The 24,718-nt window shown below is 52.1% G+C and overlaps 1 protein-coding gene across 1 annotated transcript; it reads left to right on the top strand.

Annotated features, from left to right (window-relative positions):
- Positions 1–3,248: 3,248 nt before the first annotated feature.
- Positions 3,249–24,089, top strand: LOC127581258 (solute carrier family 13 member 2-like). Its single transcript, XM_052035462.1, has 12 exons — positions 3,249–3,371; positions 5,538–5,666; positions 8,338–8,474; positions 9,120–9,388; positions 11,719–11,905; positions 13,612–13,734; positions 16,855–17,070; positions 17,168–17,289; positions 20,375–20,499; positions 20,577–20,738; positions 22,376–22,513; positions 23,296–24,089. The coding sequence occupies exons 1-12, from the start codon at positions 3,270–3,272 to the stop codon at positions 23,422–23,424; spliced, it is 1,839 nt and encodes a 612-aa protein (XP_051891422.1). The 5' UTR covers positions 3,249–3,269; the 3' UTR covers positions 23,425–24,089.
- The last annotated feature ends 629 nt before the right edge of the window (positions 24,090–24,718 follow it).

Here is a 24,718-nt window from a genome sequence, read left to right as displayed (position 1 = left end):
GCATCAGCGCTCTGTGCTGGGCCCATTGCAATTTCTCATGCATAACAATGATTTGTAAAGGGATTGTAAGTTTGCAATGGTTAGTAAGTATGCAGGTGACTCTCAAATAGGTGGTGTTGTAGGCAGTGAAGAAGGTTCTCAGGATTTACAGAGGGATCTTGATCAGCTGGGTAAGTGGGCCGAGGAATGGCAAATGCAGTTTAAGTCAGATAAGTGCTAGATGTTGCATTTTCCGGAGACGAATCAGGCTAGGACTTTCACAGTGAACAGTAGGGTCCTGGAAAGTGTTGTAAAACATAGGTAACTGTGTATCTACAAGTACATAGTTCCCTGAAAGTGGTGTCACAGCTAGACAGGGTGATGAAGAAAGCTTCACCAGAGCACTGAGTATTGGAGTCGGGTCATTATGTTGCAAGACGTTGGTGAGGCTGCATTTGGAATATTGTGTTCCGTTTTGGTCGCCCTGCTACAGGAAAGATGTCATTAAGCTGGAAAGAGTGGAGAGGAGATTTACGAGGATGTTGCCAGGACTGGAGGGACTGAGTTATAGAGAGAGGGTGAGCAGGCTACACATTATACACTGGAGTGTAGGAGAATGAGGGGTGATCTTATAGAGGTGTATAAAACCACGAGGCCATAGATAGGGTGAATGCACACAGTCTATTTCCCAGGGCTGGGGAGTCAAGAACCCCTGGTTTAAGGTGAGAGGGGACAGATTTAATAGCAACCTGAGGGGCAACTTTTTCCACCCAGAGGGTTGTCTGCACTTAGAACGAGCTGCCAGAGGAAGTGGGTGAGGCAGGTACATTAACAACACTTAAAAGACACTCGGACAGGTCCATGGATAGGACAGGTTGAGAGGGATATGGGCCAAACGCGGGCAAATGGGACCAGTTTAGATGCGCATTTGTTCAGGATGGACGAGTGGGGCCGAAGGGCCTGTTTCCGTGCCGTGTGACCCTGTGGCTCGAACCAGGTGACCAGAATTGAACACAGCACTCCCTGGAGAGTCATTCAAAACTGTGACTTGATAACTTTACAAACTGTATCAAAAGCTGTAGCAGATCCCGGCTGGGGTTCGGGCGAGGAACTCAGTGGCAGATCAAAGAGGTGTGTGAGGTGGTTTCACCCTCAGACCCTTCGCCTGCCTGTTACCACAGCGGGGGGAAGGTGCTGTGACCCGTCACTCAATGGACCTCTGGCTTCAGCTGGGAGTGAGGTGTGATTGGGATAAGTATCCCGGCACCAGCTGTTACCGTCGGGTTAATGCACTATCTCACGCTAAGGCACTTTCTGCTTTTTCTTATCATTTACCAAACGTCCCGAGTCAGAACTTCCACCACACGCACTGGTCCGCTGGAATTCCCTCCCTCAGGCCCGGGATCTGAGGGGGTCCTCCGGGGAAGGGGTCTCCCTGGTCACCCTCCCTCTGTCGAAGGCTGCGCCTCCGTGTGCTGGATCACCCAACTGTGTGATGGTGTTTCCCTGAACTCCTGATCCCGTTCTCTACCTTACCAATCCCTTTGGAAATCCTGAAAAAAAATTCATTCGACTTACCGCGTAACCTTTGAGAAAATCACTGCCCCAACATGGGAGGCGTCAGTGGCGTTTGATTCGATAACAGGTGTTGCAACCTTTGTATTCTCAACCTGGAGCTAGTTCTCCACTGAAAAGTTCTCCTCATTACACGCACCGGCTCTGAACTCGGCTCACTGAACGATGGGATTCAACCAGAAGTTGTTTTAAGATCAGTCTTAGATCCAGAGTTCAGGGATCACTGCAACAGACAGACCTTACACTTTCAGTCGCGTCCGCCCAACAGCTAATGTCAACGTGAAATCAGTTGCAGCATAACACCAGCAGACATCAGCGCTTTTGCTCTGTCTCTGTCTCTCAACACGCTGTCCCGGCGTTAGTTTGTGCGCGAAGCTGTCTGCGTCGGTCAGGAGCGGAGTGGAGACCTCTATCTGCTCCGTGATGGTGTTAGATCCAACCCAACCTTACCTGGTGTCAGTCCAAGTCGGAAATTTGGTTAATCATCCCGAGAGCTGGGACCGTTATTACAGCCCCTCTGTTGTCACATATAAATGTACCAATGAGCAGCAGTAGGCCACTCGGCCCCTCGAGCCTGCTCGCCCATTCATTAAGATCTCAGCTGATTTGATTGTAACTTCAACTCTATGTTCCTGTCCACCCCGGTAACATTTCACCCCCTCGGTGATCAAGAATCTGCCCTCCTTTCCCCTAAAAATAGTCAAAGGTATCTCCCCACCCCTCCTCCTCCCCCCTCCTCCCTCATCCCACTCCTCGATACCTCCCGGTCTTCCATCACCCCTCCCGTCCCCCCCCCACCCCGCAACTCCGTCCATCTCCCCTCCTCCCTCGCCAACATCCGCTCCTGTTCACCCCTCTCCATCTGACCCCCCCCCCCCAACCTCACCCCTCACCTTCCCCGGGTCACCCTTCTGCTCACTCCCGCGCCTCTCTCCCTCCACCTCAGCTCTCCCCTCCTCCATCTCCCCCTCTCCCTCCCTCACCTCTACCCTCCCCTCCAGCTGCCCCTCCCCTCTCTCGCCCCCTCTCCCCCTCCACCACATCCAACACTCCCCACCCTCAGCCCGTCTTATTTGCCTTCAGTCGCTCTGGACAGGTACACGGATAGGAAAGGTTTGGGCCACAGCCGGGCAATCTTGGTCGGCAGTGATGGATTGGGCCGAAGGGCCTGCTCCTGTGCTGTATGACCCCCCGCCCGAGCGAGCTCAGGGTTCCCTAAATCCCCTTTCCGGCTGTGTTACTGACCCCGACCCTGCCGCCGCTTTGCGAGTGACCCCTTTCCCCCTGACCCTAAACCCTAAACCCCAAACCCAACCCCAGCTCCAACCCAGCCCGGCTCACACGCAACCCTTGGAAGCTCGGCTCCTCCGGCGGGTGAAGGGCGAGAGCCCCCACACCAGCCCGGGGTGGGACCGTTGTCCACGGGCGCTGCAGGGACCCCTCGCCCGGACCCCAAAGCCCAGCAGGTGCGTGGTGGCCAGTTTAATCCGAGGGGTGTGTTTGTGTGTGTGGGGTGGGGGTGGGGGTGGGGAGGGGCAGTCCCACCTTCCCTGTGACACCTGCCGCCTCGGGAAGGGAATGTTCTGCAATGCGCGGAAATGCCCGTCACTGGAGGGGCAGGTTAATGTTTAATGAGTTTTCTGATATATTCAACTCGCTGCTGCCCGCGAGTCCAGACTCTGGGCACAGCGACCCGCCGCTCCCTGCCTACCACGATGGGATCCCACTGGAAGACGGCGTGGGCTTTCAGGAACGAGATGATCACTATCCTGGTGCCTCTGCTCTTGTTACCACTGCCCTTGGTCATCCCCACCAAGGTAAGGAGACGGGACGTGGAGCGCAGAGCGGGGCGCCGACCCGAGCTCTGCGGGCGGGGCTGAGAGAGAGCCGTGCGCTCCTCCGGCAGAGGGGTCAGCCCGCGGGATGGGTCCAGCTCAGGGGAAGGTGCGGGTGACCCGGGTCACTGGCTCCAACCCTGAACCGCTCAACAACAGCGACGGAGGTTCCTAGGTCAGTGAGTCCCGATATTTATTTCTTTATTAGTCACCTGTACATCGAAACACACGGTGAGAGGCATCTTCTGCGTAGAGTGTTCTGGGGGTAGCCCGCAAGTGTCGCCACGCTTCCGGCGCCAACATAGCATGCCCACAGCTTCCTAACCCGTACGTCTTTGGAATGTGGGAGGAAACCGGAGCACCCGGAGGGAACCCACGCAGACGCGGGGAGAACGTACAAACTCCTTACAGACAGCGGTGGGAATTGAACCAGTGTCACGGGCGCTGTAATAGCTTTCCGCTAACTGCTGCCATAAAACAGACTTAAACTGTCTATTTCACCCTGCATCTGACCCTGGAGTGTGTGATGGGACAGTGCGGAGGGAGCTTCACTCTGTGTCTGACCCCGGGAGTGTGTGATGGGACGGTGCAGAGGGAGCTTCACTCTGTGTCTGACCCCGGGAGTGTGTGATGGGACGGTGCAGAGGGAGCTTCACTCTGTGCCTGACCCCGGGGAGTGTGTGATGGGACAGTGTAGGGGTAGATTCACTCTGTGTCTGACCCCGGGAGTGTGTGATGGGACGGTGTAGGGGTAGATTCACTCTGTGTCTGACCCCGGGAGTGTGTGATGGGACGGTGCAGAGGGAGCTTCACTCCGTATCCAGTCAGCATTGTCCCAGCCATTAGAATGTGCGCGGAGACAGTACAGACAGGGAGAGGTAATGATTGGGACTAGTCAGGTTCAGCACAAGGATGTGCCTGCATTCCTCACGCCTGTAACACCCTTGCACTACAACCCTGGAATCTGAACAATCACATCTGTCCCTCTCATAGTTACTCAACACTGGAATGATTAATATTTTACCTTTGGCAGAAGAGCAAAGCTTTTATTACAGATCACAGTGAGCTCATACGTTGCAGGTATTCTGCATCTATCTGACTGATAAATATCTGGAATCAACAGGAAGGTCCTTAAATAATGCAGTGTGTGCATCTTTAGTGGTGCTCAGGGAAACACTCACTCTGCCCACAAACCCATCTGCACAAGGGAAGGTATACGACCAACACTTGTCAGAACAGCATGGGTTAGACACAGGGAGAAGCTCCCTCTACACCGTCCCATCACACACTCCCAGGGTCAGACACAGAGTGAAGCTTCCTCTACACCGTCCCATCACACACTCCCAGGGTCAGACGCAGGGTGGAGCTCCCTCCACACTGTCCCGTCACACACTTCCAGAGTCAGACACAGGGTGAAGCTCCCTCTACACTGTCCCATCACACACTCCCGGGGTCAGACACAGGGTGAAGCTCCCTCCACACCGTCCCATCACACACTCCCGGGGTCAGTCACAGAGTGAAGCTCCCTCTGCACTGTAATGTTTACTGAAGGATGCCAGGGTTTAAGGGATTTCCATTCCATGGAGTGACTGGAGGAACTGAAGCAGATGTTAAGATGAGATGAGTTGGAGGCTGCAGGTTGGTAGAAGAGGGGTTATTTGTTGTCTGTGGTAGGGCCCTGTGACGGGGGCTGTGCTGTCTGAGAGAGTGATGGAAGAAACGGGAGTGAAGAGGAACTTTCGGTAAGGAACTGGATAAATACAAATACTAGAGGGCCTGCATTTAAGGTGAGGGGGTAATTTCAAAGGAGATGTGCGGGACAAGTTTCTTACACAGAGTGGTGGGTGCCTGAAACACGCTGCCAGGGGTGGCGGTGGGGGCAGATATGATAGGGGGGCATTTAAGAGGCTCTTAGATGGGCTCATGGATGTGCAGAGAATGGAGGGACACAGACATCGTGTAGGCAGAAGGGATTAGTTTAGTTTGGTGTTTATTCACAATTAGCTTGGCACAACCTTCTGTTCTGTGTTCTCTGTAAAGGTTTACAGAGAAGAGCTGACTGAGAGAGAGCACGGGTCCAATGGTCTGCAGCCTCCTTCTGTACAAAGTGCATGTGTGGTTACTGAACATTTCCCTCTCTTTGTTTAGGAAGCCCGATGTGGATACACAATCCTGGTCATGGCGTTGTACTGGTGCACAGAGGCACTGCCACTCGCTATCACTGCCTTGATCCCTGTCCTCTTCTTCCCGATGTTTGGAATTATGGATTCATCAGAGGTAGGCCGTTGAGATGTGTGGCCCAACTCTACTCTTCCACACTGTGAGAGGCAGGGGGGCAACGCAAGAGGCCGGTGGTCACCAGGCTGACACTAACATTTGGAAGTGGAGGCTCCTTAGTAACACAGGCTGGAAACTTCCCGAGAGCTGCTCCTGAGATGTTGGGGGATCCCAACAAGATGTTATTGGGAATGGAGGGCTTGAGAGCTGGACAGGCTGGGACTGTTGTCCCTGAGGGGTGACCTTATAGAGGTTTATAAAATCATGAGGGGCGGAGATAAGGTGGACGGTCACCATGCTTTTCCCAGGGTAGGGGAATCTCAGACCGTAGGGCACAGGTTTAATGTGAGTGGGGATAGATTTAAAAGGGACCTGAGGGGTAAGTCTTTCACACAGAGGGGGGTGGGTCTGTGGAACAAGCTGCCAGAGGAAGTGTTTACAATGTTTACAGTTACAATGTTTAAAATACCGGTTCATGGATAGGGAAGGTTTAGAGGGATATGGGTCAAACTCAGGCGTAGGACTAGCTTCGATGGGCACTGGGTCGGCATGGACAAGTTGGGCCAAAGGGCCTGTTTCTGTGCTGTATAACTCCAAGAATTCACATAACTTCTCTACTTACCAAGAGAAACACCAGAGACAAGCCTGCTAACTGCCCATGCCCTGCAGCACTCTCTCCAGTCTGTGGAGTACTGCTGTTCCAATAGGTGGACAAGGGGAAGGGACGTGTGCACTGCCTGACAGAGGTGTACAAGATGATAAGAGGCATAGATCGAGTGGACAGTCAAAGACTTTTTCCCAGGTCGACAATGGCTAACACCAGAAGACATAATTTTAAGGTGATTGGAGGAAGGTATAAGGGGGATGTCAGGGGTAAGTTTTACACATAGAGAGTGGTGGGTGCATGGAACGCACTGCCTGCAGAGGTGGTGGGGGCAGGTACATTAGGGACATTTAACAGACTCTTAGATAGCCACATGAATGATAGAAAAATAGGGGGCTATGTGGGAGGGAAGGGTTAGATAGATCTTAGAGCAGGATAAAACGTCAGCACAACATTGTGGGCCGAAGGGCCTGTACTGTGCTGTAGTGTTCTGTGTTCTACGTTCTATGACACCGTAATCACACAGACCCATGGTGACTGTGACAGAAAATTTAAAACAAAACTGCAGATGCTGGAAATCTGAAATTAAAACAAAAAGTGCTGGGAATACTCAGCAGGTCTGAGGGCATCTGTGGGAGGAGAACCTGTGTGAGAAGTGGAAGGAGGCAAAAGAAGTTTGTAAAGTGGGGATGGGGGTGATTCTGATGGGGTAAAACTGGGCTGACCATGGGGATGAGCTGTCAGCAAGGTTACCTGGTCCGTGAGTGACTGGGGGAAGTCACAGAGGGAGGACATAGACAACGGAATGTGGGAGCGGGAGGATAGATCCTGATGCGGGGTTTCGACCCAAAATGTCAACGATTCCTTTCCCCCAACAGGCGCTGCCGGACCCGCTGAGTTCCTCCAGCAGACCGTGTGTTGCGGGAGGATCGGCCTGGCAGGTCACGCTGGGCACTTTGGCACTCCTGGGAGAGAGGTGGCAGTGAATTCAATGAATGTGTGAAAAGCAAAAGCACTGCAAAGATAAAGTAGATCAGGAAATGTTGGAGATACCAGCAGATCAGGCCGCCTCCGTGGGAGAGACCAAACACAGACTGGGTGATTGCTTATAGCAGGGCACCAGGGTTCAGTCGGCAGGGTTGACCCTGAGTTTCCCATCCCCCGTCCCACTCCCACCCTGACCTCTGGCCTGTGACCTCCTGTACTGTCGCAGGGAGGCTCAGTGCAAGCCTGAGGAAGAGCACCTCACCTTCTGCCTGAGCACCTTGCGGCCTGCAGGACTCAATATTGAATCCTACAACTTGGTAAATGATTTCTTGGTCAGTACCAGACGTCCAACTATGACGTTGACTCACATTTCCCTTCCTTTCTCCTGTCTGGGAACGAAGGACATTCCTACACTGACCTGCCGGGCGTGTCTTCCCACTCTGCCTTTTGCAACTCCTACATTCCTCTGCCTATGTTCTCACTCTCTAACTGCTCCCATTCACTCAGTCACCAGGTAACCTTGTTCACAGTTTATCCCCATGGTCACCCCGGTTTCACTCTACCAGTGATATCCCCCCTCCCCACCCTCCCTGCAGTTTAACGAACTCCCTGCGTCTCCTTCCCAGTCCTATGAAGGAACTCTGGCTTGAAATGTTAGCTGTTTCTCTTCCCACAGATGCTGCCCAACCTGTTGAATATTTCCAGCATTTTCTGGTTTTATTTTACAATGGAGACTGTACACTGTCCACACACATCTGTGCTCAGCACCATTGTGATGCCCTAAAGCTGCCTGCATCCTGTTCCAGATGTGCAGCCAGTATCTGCAATGTCCTGCAGCTGTCTGCACCCTGTTCCGGATGTGCATGCTCTCAACTTTCTGTTCCAGCTGTGAACACAGCATCCGTATGTTCTGTGGCTGTCTCCTTTCTGTTGGAGATGTGTGCGTAGTTTTGGGATTTCTACAAATGTGTGTTTTCCGTCCCAGCTGTACACACAGCATCTGTTCCACAGCTGTCTATTTTCCATTCCAAATGTGCACGGTATCTGGAATGTTCTACAGCGATGTGCTTTCTGTTCCAGGTCTGCATGCAGTACCTGAAGGACACCAACATGCTGTTGGTAGGAGGACTGTTCGTGGCCATAGCCGTGGAACATTGGAACCTGCACAAACGCATTGCGCTGAGGGTGCTGCTGATAGTTGGAGTCAAGCCCTCCCTGTAAGGCTCCATTAACCATTGGCTTACTGTCAGGAGGTGGGCATTGGTTGGTTGTGTTTGCTTTAGTCACTTGAGCTGCCCATCGGATTTATTGGTGACTGTCCCGTACCTGTGGCTCCAAATCCCGGTCTTGTGGGAAAAGCTTAGAGGAGCTGTCAGATCCCGTCATACGTCAGCAGTTCCCTGGGACAGGCTTCACCAAGCTCTTCCCTCGGGTAAAAGGTCCACCCTGATCAGACTCTCCTGATCATTGCAACCTCTCAGTTCAGTAACAACAACCTGCATTTATATAGAGTCTTTAACTGGCAGAATGACCCATGACTCTTCACAGGGGCGTTATCAAACAATACTTCTGCTGAGCCATTGAAGAGGACTTGGATAGGGATGGAGAGAGGCAGAGAGGGTCAGAGAGAGGTTGGCAGCAGAAGGCATGGTTGGCATAACCTTATTGTGTGGCAAGGGTCTGGGGCACAATGGCCCAATCCTGCTTCTATTTTGCAGGACCCGCCTCATTCCTGCCAAGCTCTGCAACAATTAAGATAGGGGATGAGCAAAGAGGTCAGAAAATGCAGAGAAGGTGGTGGGCGGGAAATGGACGCTGCGATGACCTAACCACGTGTGTTGTGGTGGGCTCCCTTGTACCAGGTTGATGATGGGCTTCATGGGTGTGACTGCGTTCCTCTCCATGTGGATCAGTAACACGGCGACCACCGCCATGATGGTGCCCATCGCCCAGGCCGTGTTGGACCAACTCAACATGGCTGAGTCCGAAAACGTGGAGCTGGAGCAGATCTACGAGAATAAAATAGTGGTGGAGGCTGAGGTGCTGGAGAATGGCGATTCCATTCCCAAGGACACCAAGAATCTCAAACCAACAAATGATGTGGAGGTGGGCATGGACGCCACTGAGAAATGTAAGGAGACCAGACCAGTTTATTTGCTTGATTTACAGGATTGTGCGATGCCACAGCAAACCGTACATCCTCACAGCAGGGAAGGAGGCTGTTTGGCCCACTGAGTCTATGCTGGCTCACAGAGAAATCCCTTTCCCCCACTCATTTTACATGTAACCCCTCCTCGCCACATTCCCATCAACTCCCAGACACTGTCCCACTAGACATCATGCCACCAGACACACCATCCCCCCAGATACACCATCCCCCCAGATACACTGACCCACTAGACACATCATCCCACCAGACACACCATCCCAGTCAGACACACCATCCTCCCAGATACACTGACCCACTAGACACACCATCCCACCAGACACACCATCCCCCCAGATACACTGACCCACTAGACACACCATCCCCCCAGACACACCATCCCCCCAGATACACCATCCCCCCAGATACACTGACCCACTAGACACACCATCCCACCAGACACACCATCCCACCAGACACACCATCCCACCAGACACACCATCCCCCCAGATACACTGACCCACTAGACACACCATCCCACCAGACACACCATCCCACCAGACACACCATCCCCCCAGATACACTGACCCACTAGACACACCATCCCACCAGACACACCATCCCCCCAGATACACTGACCCACTAGACACACCATCCCCCCAGACACACCATCCCCCCAGATACACCATCCCCCCAGATACACTGACCCACTAGACACACCATCCCACCAGACACACCATCCCAGTCAGACACACCGTCCCACCAAGTACACAGTCCCACTAGATACAGTGCACTGTCCCAGAGCAGCCAGAACCCACCCACCTTCCCAGTGATTTCCAGCCCATCCCCAGTGGGGGTGGGGAGCGGGGAGTGGGGTTAGAATTTGTGGATCACCACCCATGAGCTGTGAGTTAAGTCCAAGGCTGAGATCAGTGAATGTTTAGTTTGTTACCAGTATCGGGGTAACAGATTACTTCAGGTCACAGATCTATTGATGTAACAGAACGGTGGAACAGGATCAAGGGGCCATTTCTATATCATATGGCCCCCCCCACCCTCCCCTCACCCTTCTCGTCCCTACCAACCTCTGGCCCAACTACTTCCCAGCAGCAGATTACAAAGACGCTCCAGCATGATCCAAATCCCCCACTCCCATCCCGTGTCTCCCTGTCACATCCCATCCTGGGGAGAAAAAGCCCCTACCTGGTCACGGGTCTGCCACTGCAGGACAGGGTGCGGGAGACCCCAGAGCACGCACAGTTCTGTGTCTGGAATATCTCACAGAAGAGCCCAGCTTACAATAACAATCTCACATCGGTGTCCCACGGCCCCTCGGACCTTGTTTTCGGTTGATGAATTGCTCGCAGGACACTGGGATTCACTTCTAGGGTGCAGAGTGTTGTGAAGTTTTGTTGAACTTGAGTAGAACCCTGCTCGGACCACAGTCAGAGTCTCAGTCCCACACTCCGCACAGGAGGAGATACTGGGCAATGTTCAGAAGAAGGTTCACTGGGAAGGAACCAGAATCAGTGCTTTATAGAGAGCCCTGCTCTGTGTCTAACCCTCTTATTATATCTCAACATATATTTTATTCCTAAAGATTCTAAAACATATAAACACAAAAGTCAAAAACTTCATAGCAGGTAATTCCCTTCCCATAATCAGATTTCTTCTCTTCGCTGTCCTGTATAATTTATGTTCCGTGTGTGGTCTGTACCTATGTACCTGTGCTGCTGCTGCAAGTAAGTCTTCCATTGTACCTGTACCTCACCACACTGGTGCACAGGACAACAAACTTGACTTGACATTAGCACATCATCAGTTACCATCCAGTTATAAACTTAATGTAAATAGTTCATGTGGTTTTAACACAGATTTCAACTAATTTGTGTCTAACTGCAGGAAAGCCCTGAACTGTGACCCTTCCCCTCACAGCCCTTGCAAGCTTTTTTAAAGGATAACTTTGTTTCCTTACTTACAATATTCACAAAAATCTAACATTAAATCATGGCCTTCCCTGTGCAGGACCCACTGCCGCCTCTGCGGTGTCTGCCAGTCCCAGAAGTCCTCCAGAGAGCCAGTGGACACGGAGCGTTCCCTCTCCAGGAACACCCGGGCATAGACGTATCCTCGGGACAGGGGCAGGCAGTTGGTTCAGGTGGACCCAGGAACAGACTGCCGAGGAGGTCCCACGACCAACTGTCCCCCCTCCACGCTGCCCCTGCCCCGGGAATGTTTTTGTCCAGTAGTAGTTTATCAGTAACACGGCAGTGACTTGGCTTTGAACGTAAAACTCTTCATTCTTCACCATTCAGCCAACGGGCATCTTCAGCTCTCTGAGGACACGGCTGAGGCAGACAGGGAGCAGAAGATGAGAAGGCAGAGACACCTGAATCTGTCGAAAGGCATGAACCTGAGCGTTTGCTACGCAGCCAGTATTGGGGGCACGGCCACACTGACTGGGACCACCCCAAACCTCATCATGAAGGGACAGCTGGACGAGTGAGTGTCTGTAGTCCCTCCGCCTCCCCCAACCTACACCCCTCCCTTCAGTGTCCTGCCACCTGTCCATCATTTCCCACACACTGGCCCCTCCCAGGCTGACTTCAACAGACAACATTCAACAGTACAGCACAGGAACAGGCCCTTTGGCTCACCATGTCTGTGCTGAACACCATGCCGAATTAAACTAGATGCCTTCTGCCTGCACATGGTGCACATCCCTCCACTCCCTGCATATTTGTGTCCGCCTAAAACTATTTTAAATGCCTCTGTTGTATCTGCCTCCACCCCCACCCCTGGCAGCCCATTCCAGGCACCCACCGCTCTCTGTGTAAACAATTTTCCCCACACATCTCCTTTGAGCTTCCCCCCTCACGTTAAAATGCATGCCCTCTAGTGTTTGACATTTCCGCCCTGGGAAAAAGACTGACGATCTACCCTGTCCATGCCTGTGTGTCAGGTCTCCCCCCACCCACTGACTCCCCACTCTCCCCCCACCCACTGACACCCCTCCCTCAGTCTCCAACGCTCCAGAGCTGCCTTCATGAAGCGTCACTCCTTCTTCGTCCCAATGGCCGTACTTCCATGTGTGGAGGAGGTCACGTCTTCCCATGGAGTTCATCCGTCATGTCCAGGGAGCTGGCGGGCAGGGTCCTGAGCATGACTGGTGTAGCACTGAGAACGGGCGACATGTTTGTCTGATCGGCTGGGTAAAGGGTCCCGAACACCAGTGAGTGAGGGCGTTCTCCCTGTGCCCAAACTGGGAGGGAAAGGGCAAATTCCCAACGGGAATTCTTCCAGTGAAAAAGGTGTCAATTCCTCCACCCACCAACACCCCCCACCCACTGACCTCCTCCCCCCCACCACAGCCCACGGACACTCTCCCCCACCCACTGACCTCCCCCCCACCACAGCCCACGGACACTTTCCCCCCACCCACTGACCTCCCCCCCCCCCACCACAGCCCACGGACACTCCCCCCCACCCACTGACCCCCCCCCCACCGCAGCCCACGGACACTTTCCCCCCACCCACTGACCTCCCCCCCCCCACCACAGCCCACGGACGCTCCCCCCCACCCACTGACCCCCCGCCCACCACAGCCCACGGACACTCCCCCCCACCCACTGACCCCCCCCCCACCGCAGCCCACGGACACTTACCCCCCAACCCACTGACCTCCCTCCCCCCCCCACCACAGCCCACGGACACTCCCCCCCACCCACTGACCCCCCGCCCACCACAGCCCACGGACACTCTCCCCCACCCACTGACCACCTCTCACTGCCCACGGACACTCTACCCCATCACCAACTCCCCCCACCCACCGAATCCCCAATGATCATCAATTCCCCCAGATCCTCCCCCTCACCCACACACTGGGGGCAACTTACGGCGGCTGATTAACCCGCTAACCTGCCTGCCTTCGGGATGTGGGAGGAAACTGGAGCGCCCGGGGGAAACCCACCCGGTCACAGGGAGAACGTGCAAACTCCACACAGACAGCACCGGAGGTCGGGGTCGAACCTGAGCTGCTGGAGCTGTGAGGCAGTAGTACTACCCACTGCACACTGTGCCGTCCTTAAATGCCAAGATGTATTCCTTGATATTCCGGGGGACATCAGAAGATACTTCAGGTTAAATGGGATCAGTGGGGCTTCTGATCACCAGACAAACATGTTTCACTGAAGTTCTTTTGCTTTCAGCCTCTTTCCAATGAATGGAGACATTATTAACTTTGCAACCTGGTTTGGATTTTCCTTCCCCTGTATGTTTATCATGTTGATTCTGACATGGATTTGGCTGCAGATTTTATTCCTGGGATTTAAGTAAGTATCACTGTTCTCTTCAATAACATGAGGTTTATTTCCACCCACAGGAGAACACGGTGTTTAAGTGTAGTGGGAGCTTTCCCCTCAGGAGTTCACGGGACTGATCACGTTCACAAGAGATCTGTGGAGATCAGGAATGCCGTAGGTCTGAATTGCCTGGATTCTATAACAGTGCCAACACTGGGATTACAACTCCACTCTATTTTATGAGGAAGGAGGGAGAGAGAAAAGCGTGAACTATAGACCAATGATCCTGAAATAAATTGGCTAGAAAATGTTGGAATTCCTTATAACAGGGCAGTTAGAAAATTATAATGTGATTGGCAAAGTCATAGAGTTTAGTGAAGCAACATTTGATAGGGCAGAGATTGTTTGTTAAAACTAACAAGGTACCTTGAGGATGTAAATAGAAGGGTGTTTAAGGGGGGGTGGGGAGATAGTGGATGTGATATATCTGGATTTTAAAAAGAATTTGTTAATATCACACAAATAACTCCAAAATACAAAAAAAGTGATAATAAATGAATCTAGATAGAGGATTGTGCATTTATTGTGTGCAGTTCTGGTTGCCCCATTACAGGAAGGATGTGGAAGCTTTAGAAAGGGTGCAGAAGAGGTTCACCTGGATGCTGCCTGGATTAGAGGGCATAAGCTGTATGGAGAGGTTGAACGAACTTGTGTTGTTTTCTCTGGAGCATCAGAGAATGAGGGGAGACCTGATAGAAGTTTATAAAATGAGAGGCAGCGATAGGGTAGTCAATCAGAATCTTTGTCCCAAGGTAGAAATATCAAGTACTAGAAGATATGCATGTTATGTGAGAGGGGGAAAGTTGCGGGACAAGCTGTTTTACGCAGAGAGTGCTGGCTGCCTGGAACGGGCGGGTGGTGGTGGGAGCAGATGCAATTGTGGCATTTAAGAGGCTGTTAGACACACGAATATGCGGGGAATGGAGGGATATGCATCACGTGCAGGCAGAAGGGATTTAGTTTAATTCAGCATCGTGTTCAGCACAGACGTGGTGGGCTGAAGGGTCTGCTCTGATCTGTGTTCTACGTTCTATGGTCATTGGATGGAGGGCAGAGTGTAGGAGCACTCTGTTAGAACATAGGAGCTGTAACAAACCCAAGTTTGCTGCTGGCAGAGAGTCAGCAGAGGTTCGATCAGGAGTGAAATGCACAAAGACTGAAGCAAGTATAAAGCTGGCACTTTATAATCAGAGGTGGACAATTATTTACCTCACAAAAGGTTAGATGATTATACAACTAGCTACCAGGCGGAGAACATTGTGGGAAAAGATACTCATTGGAGTTGGAAGGGTGTGAGGTGATCCCACTGAGTCATCGGTTCTGAGGGGGATGGTGTGGGTTGGGCGGGGGGGGGGGGGGGGGAAGCTGAGAGAGTATTTCCCCCGGGAAGGTTGCTGGAACTAGGGGCCATAGTTTCACACTTAAGGGAAAGAAGGAGGTGTTTCTTCTCCTGGGGATGGCGTCTCTCCCTCAGAGGGCCATGGAGGTGGGTGGGGTCACTGAATGTATTCAACACCCAGTTTTGGTCAATGGGGAAGAGGCAGGAAGGTGGAGATCATCCCTGGTCTTACGGATGCTGCAGGAGACTCGAGGGGCCGAATGGCCTGGTCCTGCTCCTCCTGTTCCCTGAACGTGAGGTTGTCCCCGTCAGTGGGGGGATGGTGAGGAGCCGGTCAGTGCTGGTGGGCAGAGGAAGCCGGGTGTGTACACTGATGGAACAGACAGTTAATGCGCGGCTACAGGGTGTGGCAGGAGGCAGGGTTAACGAGAAGAGTTTGAGGTCTTGCTGGGGTTGTCCTGGGCTTTGGAGAGATCCCAGCTGGAGCACTGTTGGAAGCTTTGTGCTCTGTACCTGAGGAAGACGGGACAGTGCAGCTCACATTCCTTGGGCTTATTGAATATCGAACATAGAACAGCACAGGACAGGCCCTTCACCTCACAGTTTCTGTCCTGACCACGATGGCAACCTAAACTACTCCCATCTGCCTGCACATGGTCCACATCCCTCCATGTTACCTGCTGCCATGCCTCCCCTGGCAGCCCGCTCCAGGCACCTACCACTCTCTGTGTAAAAACCCTTGTCTCAAACACCTTCTTTAAACTTTTCCCACCTTCCCTTAAAGCTATGCCCTACAGTACTTGACATAGAACATGGAACATTACAGCACAGTACAGGCCCTTCAGCCCACAATGTTGTGCTGACGTTTTATCCTGCTCTAAGATCTATCTAACCCTTCCCTCTCACATAGCCCTCCATTTCTCTATCATTCATGTGCCTATCTAAGAGTCTCTTAAATGTCCCTAATGTATCTGCCCCCACAACCTCTGCCGGCAGTGCGTTCCACACACCCACCACTCTCTGTGTAAAAAACTTACCCCTGACATCCTCCAATCACCTTAAAATTATACCCCCTCGTGTTAGCCATTGTCGCCCTGGGAAAGGCTCTGACTGTCCACTCGATCTATGCCTCTCATTATTTTATAAACTTCTGTCAGCTCTCCCCTCAGCCTCCGACACTCCAGAGGAAACATCCCAAGTGTGCCCAACCAACCTTATAGCTAATACTCTCTAATCCAGGCAGCATCCTGGTGAACATCTCCTGCACCAACACCACTACATCCTTCCTGTAATGGGGCGACCAGAACTGCACACAACACTCCAAGCATGGTCTAACCAAAGTTGTATACAGGTGCAACATGACTTCCTGACTCTTATACTCAATGGCCCGAAGAGAGAGTGAGCGAGGCAGATATAATATTCACCAGAGACTCAAACAGCGAGAGGTGATCTCACTGAGGGGAGGGTTAACAGGGAGGGAGGCAGGGAGGCTGCTTCCACATGTTGTGGGGTCTAGAACCAAGCCTCACTCTCGAGAGTGGCGGGAGGAGGAATTTCTTCACGGAGAGAGCCTGGTGAATCTGTGGAAGTCACTGAACATTCCCAGTGAGAAGGACAGGGAACGAGAGAGCGTGGGGTCTGATGGAGAGAGAACCAAAGGTTTAGAACCACTCAGGGTACTGGGTCACCCAGCTGGGCTCCTGGTATTCCTTGTTCAGACAGTAATCCAGTGCTGGCTCTCACTCTCTCAGCTTTAAGGAGAATTTCGGCTGCCAGTCCTCCAAGTCTCAAAAGGACATCGCCGCTTACCAGGTGATGAAGGAGGAGATGAAGGGGTTGGGCCGGATGACGTTTGCAGAGATCGCAGTGCTGATCCTCTTCATCCTGCTGGTTGTGCTGTGGTTCACCCGCGACCCCGGCTTCATCGACGGATGGGCCACTGTCATCTTCAACAAGGGTGGCACGGAGTAAGTCTGCCGACCTCCCTCCCCCCTCACCCTCAGTCCCCCTCTCCAGTTTGTGACCACCTCCTCCTCCAACACTTGTCCTCCTGTCTCCCCGCAGCTACGTGACTGACGCCACGGTGGTGATCTTCATCTCGGTGATTATGTTCATGATTCCGTCTGACAAGCCCCGCCTGCCTTGTTGGAGCAATAACAGGGAGGATGTGCAGCAGAGCGACGCAGGTACGGCCCGTTCCCCTGCCCACTCCGTGCGTACAGATGTCCAGAAACACACAAAACCACTCCTTACAGTAACTACACCTCCACAGTGCTGTAGTGAACAGTGTTGATGAGGTCCAGTGAACACGAACATTACTCATTGACATCCCCTGCCTAGTTACAATGCCAACAGAATCAGCTTGTCCCACACTCAATGGCTGGTTTCGATGGGCTTGAATTGGTTGGTGAATATTACTGGATTTGGGTAGGACTTTCACTGTGAGTGGCAGGGCCCTGGGGAGTGCTGTAGAACAGAGGGACCTTGGAGTGCAAGCTCATGGTTCACGGAAAGTGGAGTCACAGGTAGACAGGGTGGTGAAGGCGACTTTTGGCACGCCGGCCCTCACGAGTCAGGGCAGCGAGTATAAAAGTTGGGAGGTCACGGTGCGGTTGTACAGGACGCTGGTGAGGCCGCACCTGGAGTATTGTGTTCCGTTTTGGTTGCCATGCTATAGGAAAGATGTCTTAAGCTGGAAAGATTTACAAGGATGCTGCCAGGACTTGAGAGACTGAGTTATAGGGAGAGGTTGGACAGGCTAGGAATTTATTCCTTGGAGCGTAGCATCTGAGAGGTGATCTTATAGAGGTGTATAAAATCATGAGGGGCATAGATAGGGTGAATGTACTCTGTCTTTTTCCCAGGGTTGTGGAATCAAGAACCAGAGGGCATAGGTTTAAGGTGAGAGGGGAGAGATTTAATAGGAACTTGAGGGGCAACTATTTTACACAGAGGATGGTGTGTATGTGGAATGAGCTGCCAGAGGAAGTGGTTGAGGGAGGTACAAGAACAACTTTTAAAATACAGTTGGACAGGTACATGGATTGGAAAGGTTTAGAAGGTTATGGGCCAAATGCTGGCAAATGGGACGCACGGATGGGGCACCTTGGTTGGCATGGAGCAGCTGGGCCGTTTCCGTGCTGTATGATTCCATGACTTTTATCTATTACATTTTTCAATCAGGTATTGTTGCACAAGTATCAATAGAAGTGATTGCTTGGCAGTTTCCAAAGTAACTCTCTTAAGTGGCCTCCCGCGGTGAAACTGGCAGCCTGTATTCTTGAGAGACAGTGGTGTCTGATTACTGCGCAGAGGCTACATGGAAACAGGTTTTCTTCAAAATTAGTTCCGGTTTGAATTTAATAATATTTATGGAAGGTCGTTTGTTTGTATGGGTGTCCATCAGTTGGGTGTCTGTAACCTGGGGAGGGCTACCTCTGGTTATCCAGGTAGAATCCAGGGGTTCATCACCAGCGCCCTGTCACCTGCTCTCCTTGAGAAGGTAGTCATGAGCTCCCTGCCTGCAGGGGTTAGTATCATCGCAGCACCTGTCACAGGTGGGGTCAGGTGCCAAAACACCCTTTATCAATAAATTGGTAAATTGGTAAATTGGTTTATTGTTGTCACATGTACCGAGGTACAGTGAAAAACTTTGTTTTGCATGCCATCCATACAGATCATTTCATCACATCAGTGCATTGAGGTAGTACAAGGGAAAACAATAACAGAATGCAGAATATAGTGTTACAGGTACAGAGAAAGTGCAGTGCAGACAGACAATAAGGTGCAGGGTCATAACGAGGTAGATTGTGAGGTTAAGAGTCCATCTTATCGTACTAGGGAACAGTTCAATCGTCTTATAACAGCAGGATAGAAGCTGTCCTTGAGCCTGGGGGTACGTGCTTTCAGGCTTTTGTACCTTGCTTCAGGCTTTTTCCTGTTGTACTGTGTAATATGTGAGAACAGAGCAAGATCCCACAAACAGCAATGCAAGAAATGACTAGGGGAGGTTGGGTGAGATATAAGAAAAGTGTAGAGGTTGACACAAGAGGTGTGATCTTTCTTTGTGTCATATTTCCCTATGGCATAGAAGGAGGCCATTCGGCCCATCGAGTCTGTGTCATCTCTCAGAGCAATCCCGTTCCCCACATTTTCCTGTAACCTAGGCTGTCTCACATTCCCATCAACCCCTGCCCCCCCCCCAATCCCACCACCTACACACCAGGGACAGTTTATAGTGGCTAATTAACCCACCGACCCGTACATCTCTGGGATGTGGGAGGAAACTGGAGCACCTGGGGGAAACCCACCCAGTCACAGGGGGAGCGTGCAAACCCCCACAGACAGGTCTGGATCGAAGCCGGGTCTCTGGAGCTGTGAGGCAGCACCACTACCTGCTGCCTCACTGTGCCACCCTCAGTCATGCACTCACCTCGAGGGGCAGGAAGGTTGATGGCCAGAGGACACGGAGTGGAAAGGGTTCATCAGGAACCAGCAGGGATGTGCAGGGAGTGTTCCACTGACTGAAGGAGCATATCCAACAGAAAGCTCCCAAAGAGAACTGGAGAGAGTGGGAAGGTGGGGTGTGAGGAGAGAGCAGGGACTGGGACCATTGGACAACTCTTTGAGCGGAAAATTGGCTTCTGTGATTCCTGACCCAGAGGTGGGAATGATCTCACTCACTGTTTTCAGTGTTGGAAGATGCTGTTAAACTGGGAAAATTTACAAGGATGTTGCCAGGACTTGAGGGACTGAGTCATAGGGAGAGGTTGGACAGGCTGGGACATTCCATGGAGCATAGGAGACTGAGACGGGATGTTATAGAGGTGTATAAAATCATGAGGGGCATTGATAGGGTGAATGCACTCAGTCTTTTCCCCAGGGTTGGGGAATCAAGAATTAGAGGGCACAGATTCAGGGTGAGGGGGAGAGGTTTAATAGGAACCTGAGGGGCAACTTCTTCACCCAGAGGGTGGACTGCGTATGGAACGAGCTGCCAGGGGAAGTGGGTGAGGTGGGTTCAATAAACCATTTAAGGGACACTTGGGCAGGTACGAGGATAGGGAGGGTTTAGAGGGACATGGTCCAAATGCTGGCAAATGGGACCAGCTTGGATGGGCATCTTGGTCGGCACAGACAAGTTGGGCTGAAGGGCCTGTTTCTGTGCTGTATGACTAGGAGATCCCCTGGGTCCTCGTGACAGACTGGCTGGTGGAGAAAGATTCGGAAGGCTTCCTGATCCCAGTGCAGTGAACAGTTTTGTTCTTCCAGGTAACAAGCAGGTTAAGTATGGACCTGCTCCCCCACTGCTGAACTGGAAGGTTGTCCAGCAAAAGATGGCGTGGAACGTGGTGCTGTTGTTGGGAGGAGGCTTCGCTCTGGCCAAAGGCAGTGAGGTAACGCAACTGCTTCTTACTGAAGTCCTTTCCTCACACCCGGGCTTGGAGTTCAAGGTCGTCTTTGTTTCTTCCAGAGATCCGGCCTTTCCAGTTGGCTTGGAGACCAGCTCACCCCTCTGGAGGCCATCCCGCCGTGGGCCATCGTCATACTGCTGTGTCTGTTGATCGCCACCTTCACGGAGTGTGCCAGCAACGTGGCAACTACCTCGCTCTTCCTTCCGATCCTGTCGGCGATGGTGAGTTGGCTCAGTGCCCCGCAACCTCACCATCCCCACCGGCCCTTCAGCCCGTCGAGCCCGTGCCAACCATCCACCACCCATCTTCATGGGCTTCCAGCAGGGAGGTTGCCCTTAGCTCTTCGCAGATCGCCAGCTGTTTGTTCATCTCTCCCTGGTTCTGTCCAACGGCTGATTTACCCTGATCCAGTGATCCAGTTCAAATCCCACTGTGGAGTCACTGGGGGACGTGATGTGAAGGGATTAAATAAACCTGGAACTTTACTTAAAGGCAGCCACACTGACGATAACCATAAAATGAACAGCTTGTGGTAAAACCTGGGATTGCTCCCTAATAGTTCCTTCCCGGAAGGAAGTCTGCCAGACTTACCTGGTGAGGTCCATGCACAGATCCATAGAGTTATACAGCATGGAAACAGGCCCTTCGGCCCAACTCATCCATGCTGACCTGAGCGAGTCCCATTTGCCTGCATTTGGCTCATATCCCTAGAAACTTCTCCTATCCATGTACCTGTCCAATTGCCTTTTATACATTGTCATTGTAGCTGGTATGTGGAACGAGCTGCCAGAGGGAGTGGTAGAGGTGGGTACATTTACAATGTTTAAGAGACACTTGGACAGGTACATGGATAGGAGAAGTTTCTAGGGATATGGGCCAAAATGCGGGCAAATGGGACTTGCTCTGGTCACCATGGATGAGTTGGGCCGAAGGGCCTGCTTCCATGCTGTATAACTCTATGGATCTATAACGCTGTGTACAGACCTCCATATATCCACCACCCTCTGTGTGGGAAAACTTGCCCCTCAAGTTCCCCTTTAAGCCTTTCCCCTCTCACCTTAAACCTCTGCCCTCTAGTTTTAGACTCCTCTACGCTGGGGAAAAGACCGCAACCATCCACCTCATCTGTGCCAAGTTATACGTGACTCCAGACCCACCACCATGGTGGGCTCTTAACTGTCTCCTCAGTCCAGGGGTAATTAGGGATGGAGAATAAATGCTGACATTGCTGATGACACCCACATCCTGTGCAAAAATTTACAGAAAGATAAAAATTAAGAGATGCAAATTAAGAGAGTGGGGTGCAAATAAACAGGAGGGCAAACAAATGCAGGGAAATGATTGACATCCATCCATCATTAAACTGCCCCCTCCACACCCAGAGTCCAAGGGACAAGTACGTGCTCACCCTGTGTGGTATCAAGGTTGGCCTGGCCTTTGGAATTTCCTGGAATCTTCATGAGCTGGAGGTAAAACTCTGGGATAAAACCTAGAGAAACACCAAAGGGATGCCCCAAAAGCCCCTTCTCCACCTCCCCCCTCCCTTTGCATTGAGAATAACCCTGTCCAGGACCAGAAGGTCTGATTGGTCCCGTGGGAAGACTGGGTGGCCAATGGCGGACATGGGGGCAGGTACCACAGGGGAGGTGGTGGGAGTGTGGGGATTGGGTGTTGGGTTGCTGAGAGATTTGGATGGCCAATGCTGGGACATGGAGACAGGCCAGGATCGTGATTGGATGGAGGAGATCATGTGATGAAGCCTCCAGGAAGACGTCAGTGGGGTTGGCATCCCGTGTTGGAATAAGGGCAGTTGTTGGTCCTGCTGATCTCAGTGAAGGCTGTGTGTTTGTACCCACAGGCCCAGCGTATTAAAATCAACCCACTCTACGTCATGCTGCCCTGCACCCTTTGTGCTTCCTTCGCATTCATGTTGCCAGTGGCAACCCCTCCAAACTCCATTGTCTTCTCCTATGGCTACCTGAACGTGTCTGACATGGTAGGTACTCATCAAACACAAGGTAGTTCCCAGTAGAGAACTGGGCTGGGCTGGGATCCCTTGTAGGAATGGGGAGAGTGACCCTGGGTCACAGCCTCTTGCCCCATATCCCTTATTCACTCTGCATGGCTGGTGAGGCTGGCATTTCCCACCCACTCATCGTTGCCCCAGGGAGAGATGTGGGAGCCATCGCCTCAACCACTGATGACCTTCTAGCGAAGGTTCTCAGCAACACCTTGACCCAACATGTAGAGGTTCTGCCCAGCTCAGCACCAGGGTGAGCAGAACCCATCTTCATCTCTTTCCGATAGATCTGGGAGTGTGTGATGGGACAGTGTAGAGGGAGCTTCACTCTGTGTCTGACCCTGGGAGTGCGTGATGGGACGGTGCAGAGGGAGCTTCACTCTGTGTCTGACCCCGGGAGTGTGTGATGGGACGGTGCAGAGGAAGCTTCACTCTGTGTCTGACCCCGGGAGTGTGTGATGGGACAGTGTAGAGGGAGCTTCACCCTGTGTCTGACCCCGGGAATGTGTGACGGGACGGTGTAGAGGGAGGTTCACCCTATGTCTGACCCTGGGAGGGTGTGACGGGACGGTATGGAGGGAGGTTCACTCTGTGTCTGACACCGGGAGGATGTGACGGGACGGTGTGGAGGGAGGTTCACCCTGTGTCTGACCCCGGGAGTGTGTGACGGGACGGTGCGGAGTCTAACACTGCTTTCGCTGCACCAACATTTGACCCTGAGCTATGAAGTTTCTCTCCATCTCTCTGATATCTTTCAGGTGAAAGCTGGATTCATGGTCAATCTGATCGGTGTGTTGGTAATCTCACTGGCGGTGAACACTTGGGGCATGTTAATGTTTGACTTGGGCAATATACCATCTTGGGTAAACAGCACAGCCCAGCCATGAACTAAACCAGACCAGAGCCCTTGGATTGACCAACCAGAGCAGTGGCCACAGTGCAATCTGCAACTCAACCAATGATCCTGCTGTAATTGTTTAAATGGAGTCATCCTGTTCCTTCACTTGAGTTGCAAATTTTAATAACACGAGTAAAATTGGATAGTTTGAACCTTTGCACAAAGACCAGGTGACATCAGCTGTCACGGGTCTGTGTCACTGGAACACCTGGACACATCTTTGACGTCACGATCGTTGTCAACTCTGCCTCACCATCGGCGACAGTGGTGGACGAGCTTCCTCACTGCTGAGGACGTCGCTGGGGCCAGATCCACAGACCCACACCAGGCTGACCAACGGCTTCAACCAGGACCTCAAAACTCTTCCACATTAATTCAAACTGTTTATTGGCACAATGCCACGCGTATCCCTCAACGTGCGTGCGTGCGTGTATGTGTGTGTGCGCGCGCGCGTGTGTGTGTGTTGGTTTGGGAGTGTAGTGATTGGTAGTTTAGGGTGTGTGTCAAACTGTGAATGTATGTGTCAGACTGTGAATGTGTGTGAGTGTAGGTGATACTTGGGAACTTAGATTTAGGTGAGTTGGAGATTATGGAAACACTAAAAGAAAAATATCTCCCTGACACTGCAGCATTTTCATTGCCATTGGTGGTGTGGAAAATAAAAGCTCATGGCACAGGTGGTAACGTGCTGGTGTGGATGATGGGCTGGTTAACAGAGTCGGCATAAGTGGGTCTTTCTCTAGTTGGCCAGAAGTTGAAGCCCCTGTGATGTGTCACGGGGACTTAGCTTCTGACAATTTATGGAACTGACCTGGATGAAGACCTCGAGAATGCGGCTGGTGAACTTGCCGATGACACAAAGCCAGGTTGGAAAGTTGTGAAGGGGTTGAGGAGGCTCCCAGGGGTACAGGTAGGCGAGGGGAGTGGGCAGAGATCTGGCAGATGGAGCACCATCTGGATACAGGGAAAATGTCCATTTTGCCAGGAACAAAATGAAAATGAAGCATTTCCCTCTGAGCTCTGAGGTGAAAAGGGATCTGGCTCTCACTGCACGGTTCACCAACACCAACACACAGGTACAAGCAAGGGGGAACGTTAACAGAATATTGATGTTTGTTATGAGGGGAATTGAATATAAAGATGGGGAGTTATACAGGGCATTAGGGAGACCACACCTGGAGAACTGTGTACGGTGTTGGTATTCTTAGTTAATGTATTGGAAGGAGTTCAGAGGTTTACTGCACTAATCCCTGGAGTGGGCGCCCAACACTGGAGCCTGGAAG

The sequence above is a fragment of the Pristis pectinata genome, chromosome 21, assembly GCF_009764475.1.
Source record: "Pristis pectinata isolate sPriPec2 chromosome 21, sPriPec2.1.pri, whole genome shotgun sequence".
Taxonomy (NCBI): domain Eukaryota; kingdom Metazoa; phylum Chordata; class Chondrichthyes; order Rhinopristiformes; family Pristidae; genus Pristis; species Pristis pectinata.
Note: the sequence above shows the minus strand (reverse complement) of the source record. Positions and strands in the feature narration are given on the sequence as shown.

Bases quoted from the DNA above. Each gene is read 5' to 3' on its own strand.
- LOC127581258 (XM_052035462.1), top strand. From the start codon at position 3,270: ATGGGATCCCACTGGAAGACGGCGTGGGCTTTCAGGAACGAGATGATC. The intron at 8,475-9,119 runs GTAAGGCTCCAT...CCCTTGTACCAG, and splicing joins GTTGGAGTCAAGCCCTCCCT to GTTGATGATGGGCTTCATGG. The intron at 11,906-13,611 runs GTGAGTGTCTGT...TTTTGCTTTCAG, and splicing joins ATGAAGGGACAGCTGGACGA to CCTCTTTCCAATGAATGGAG.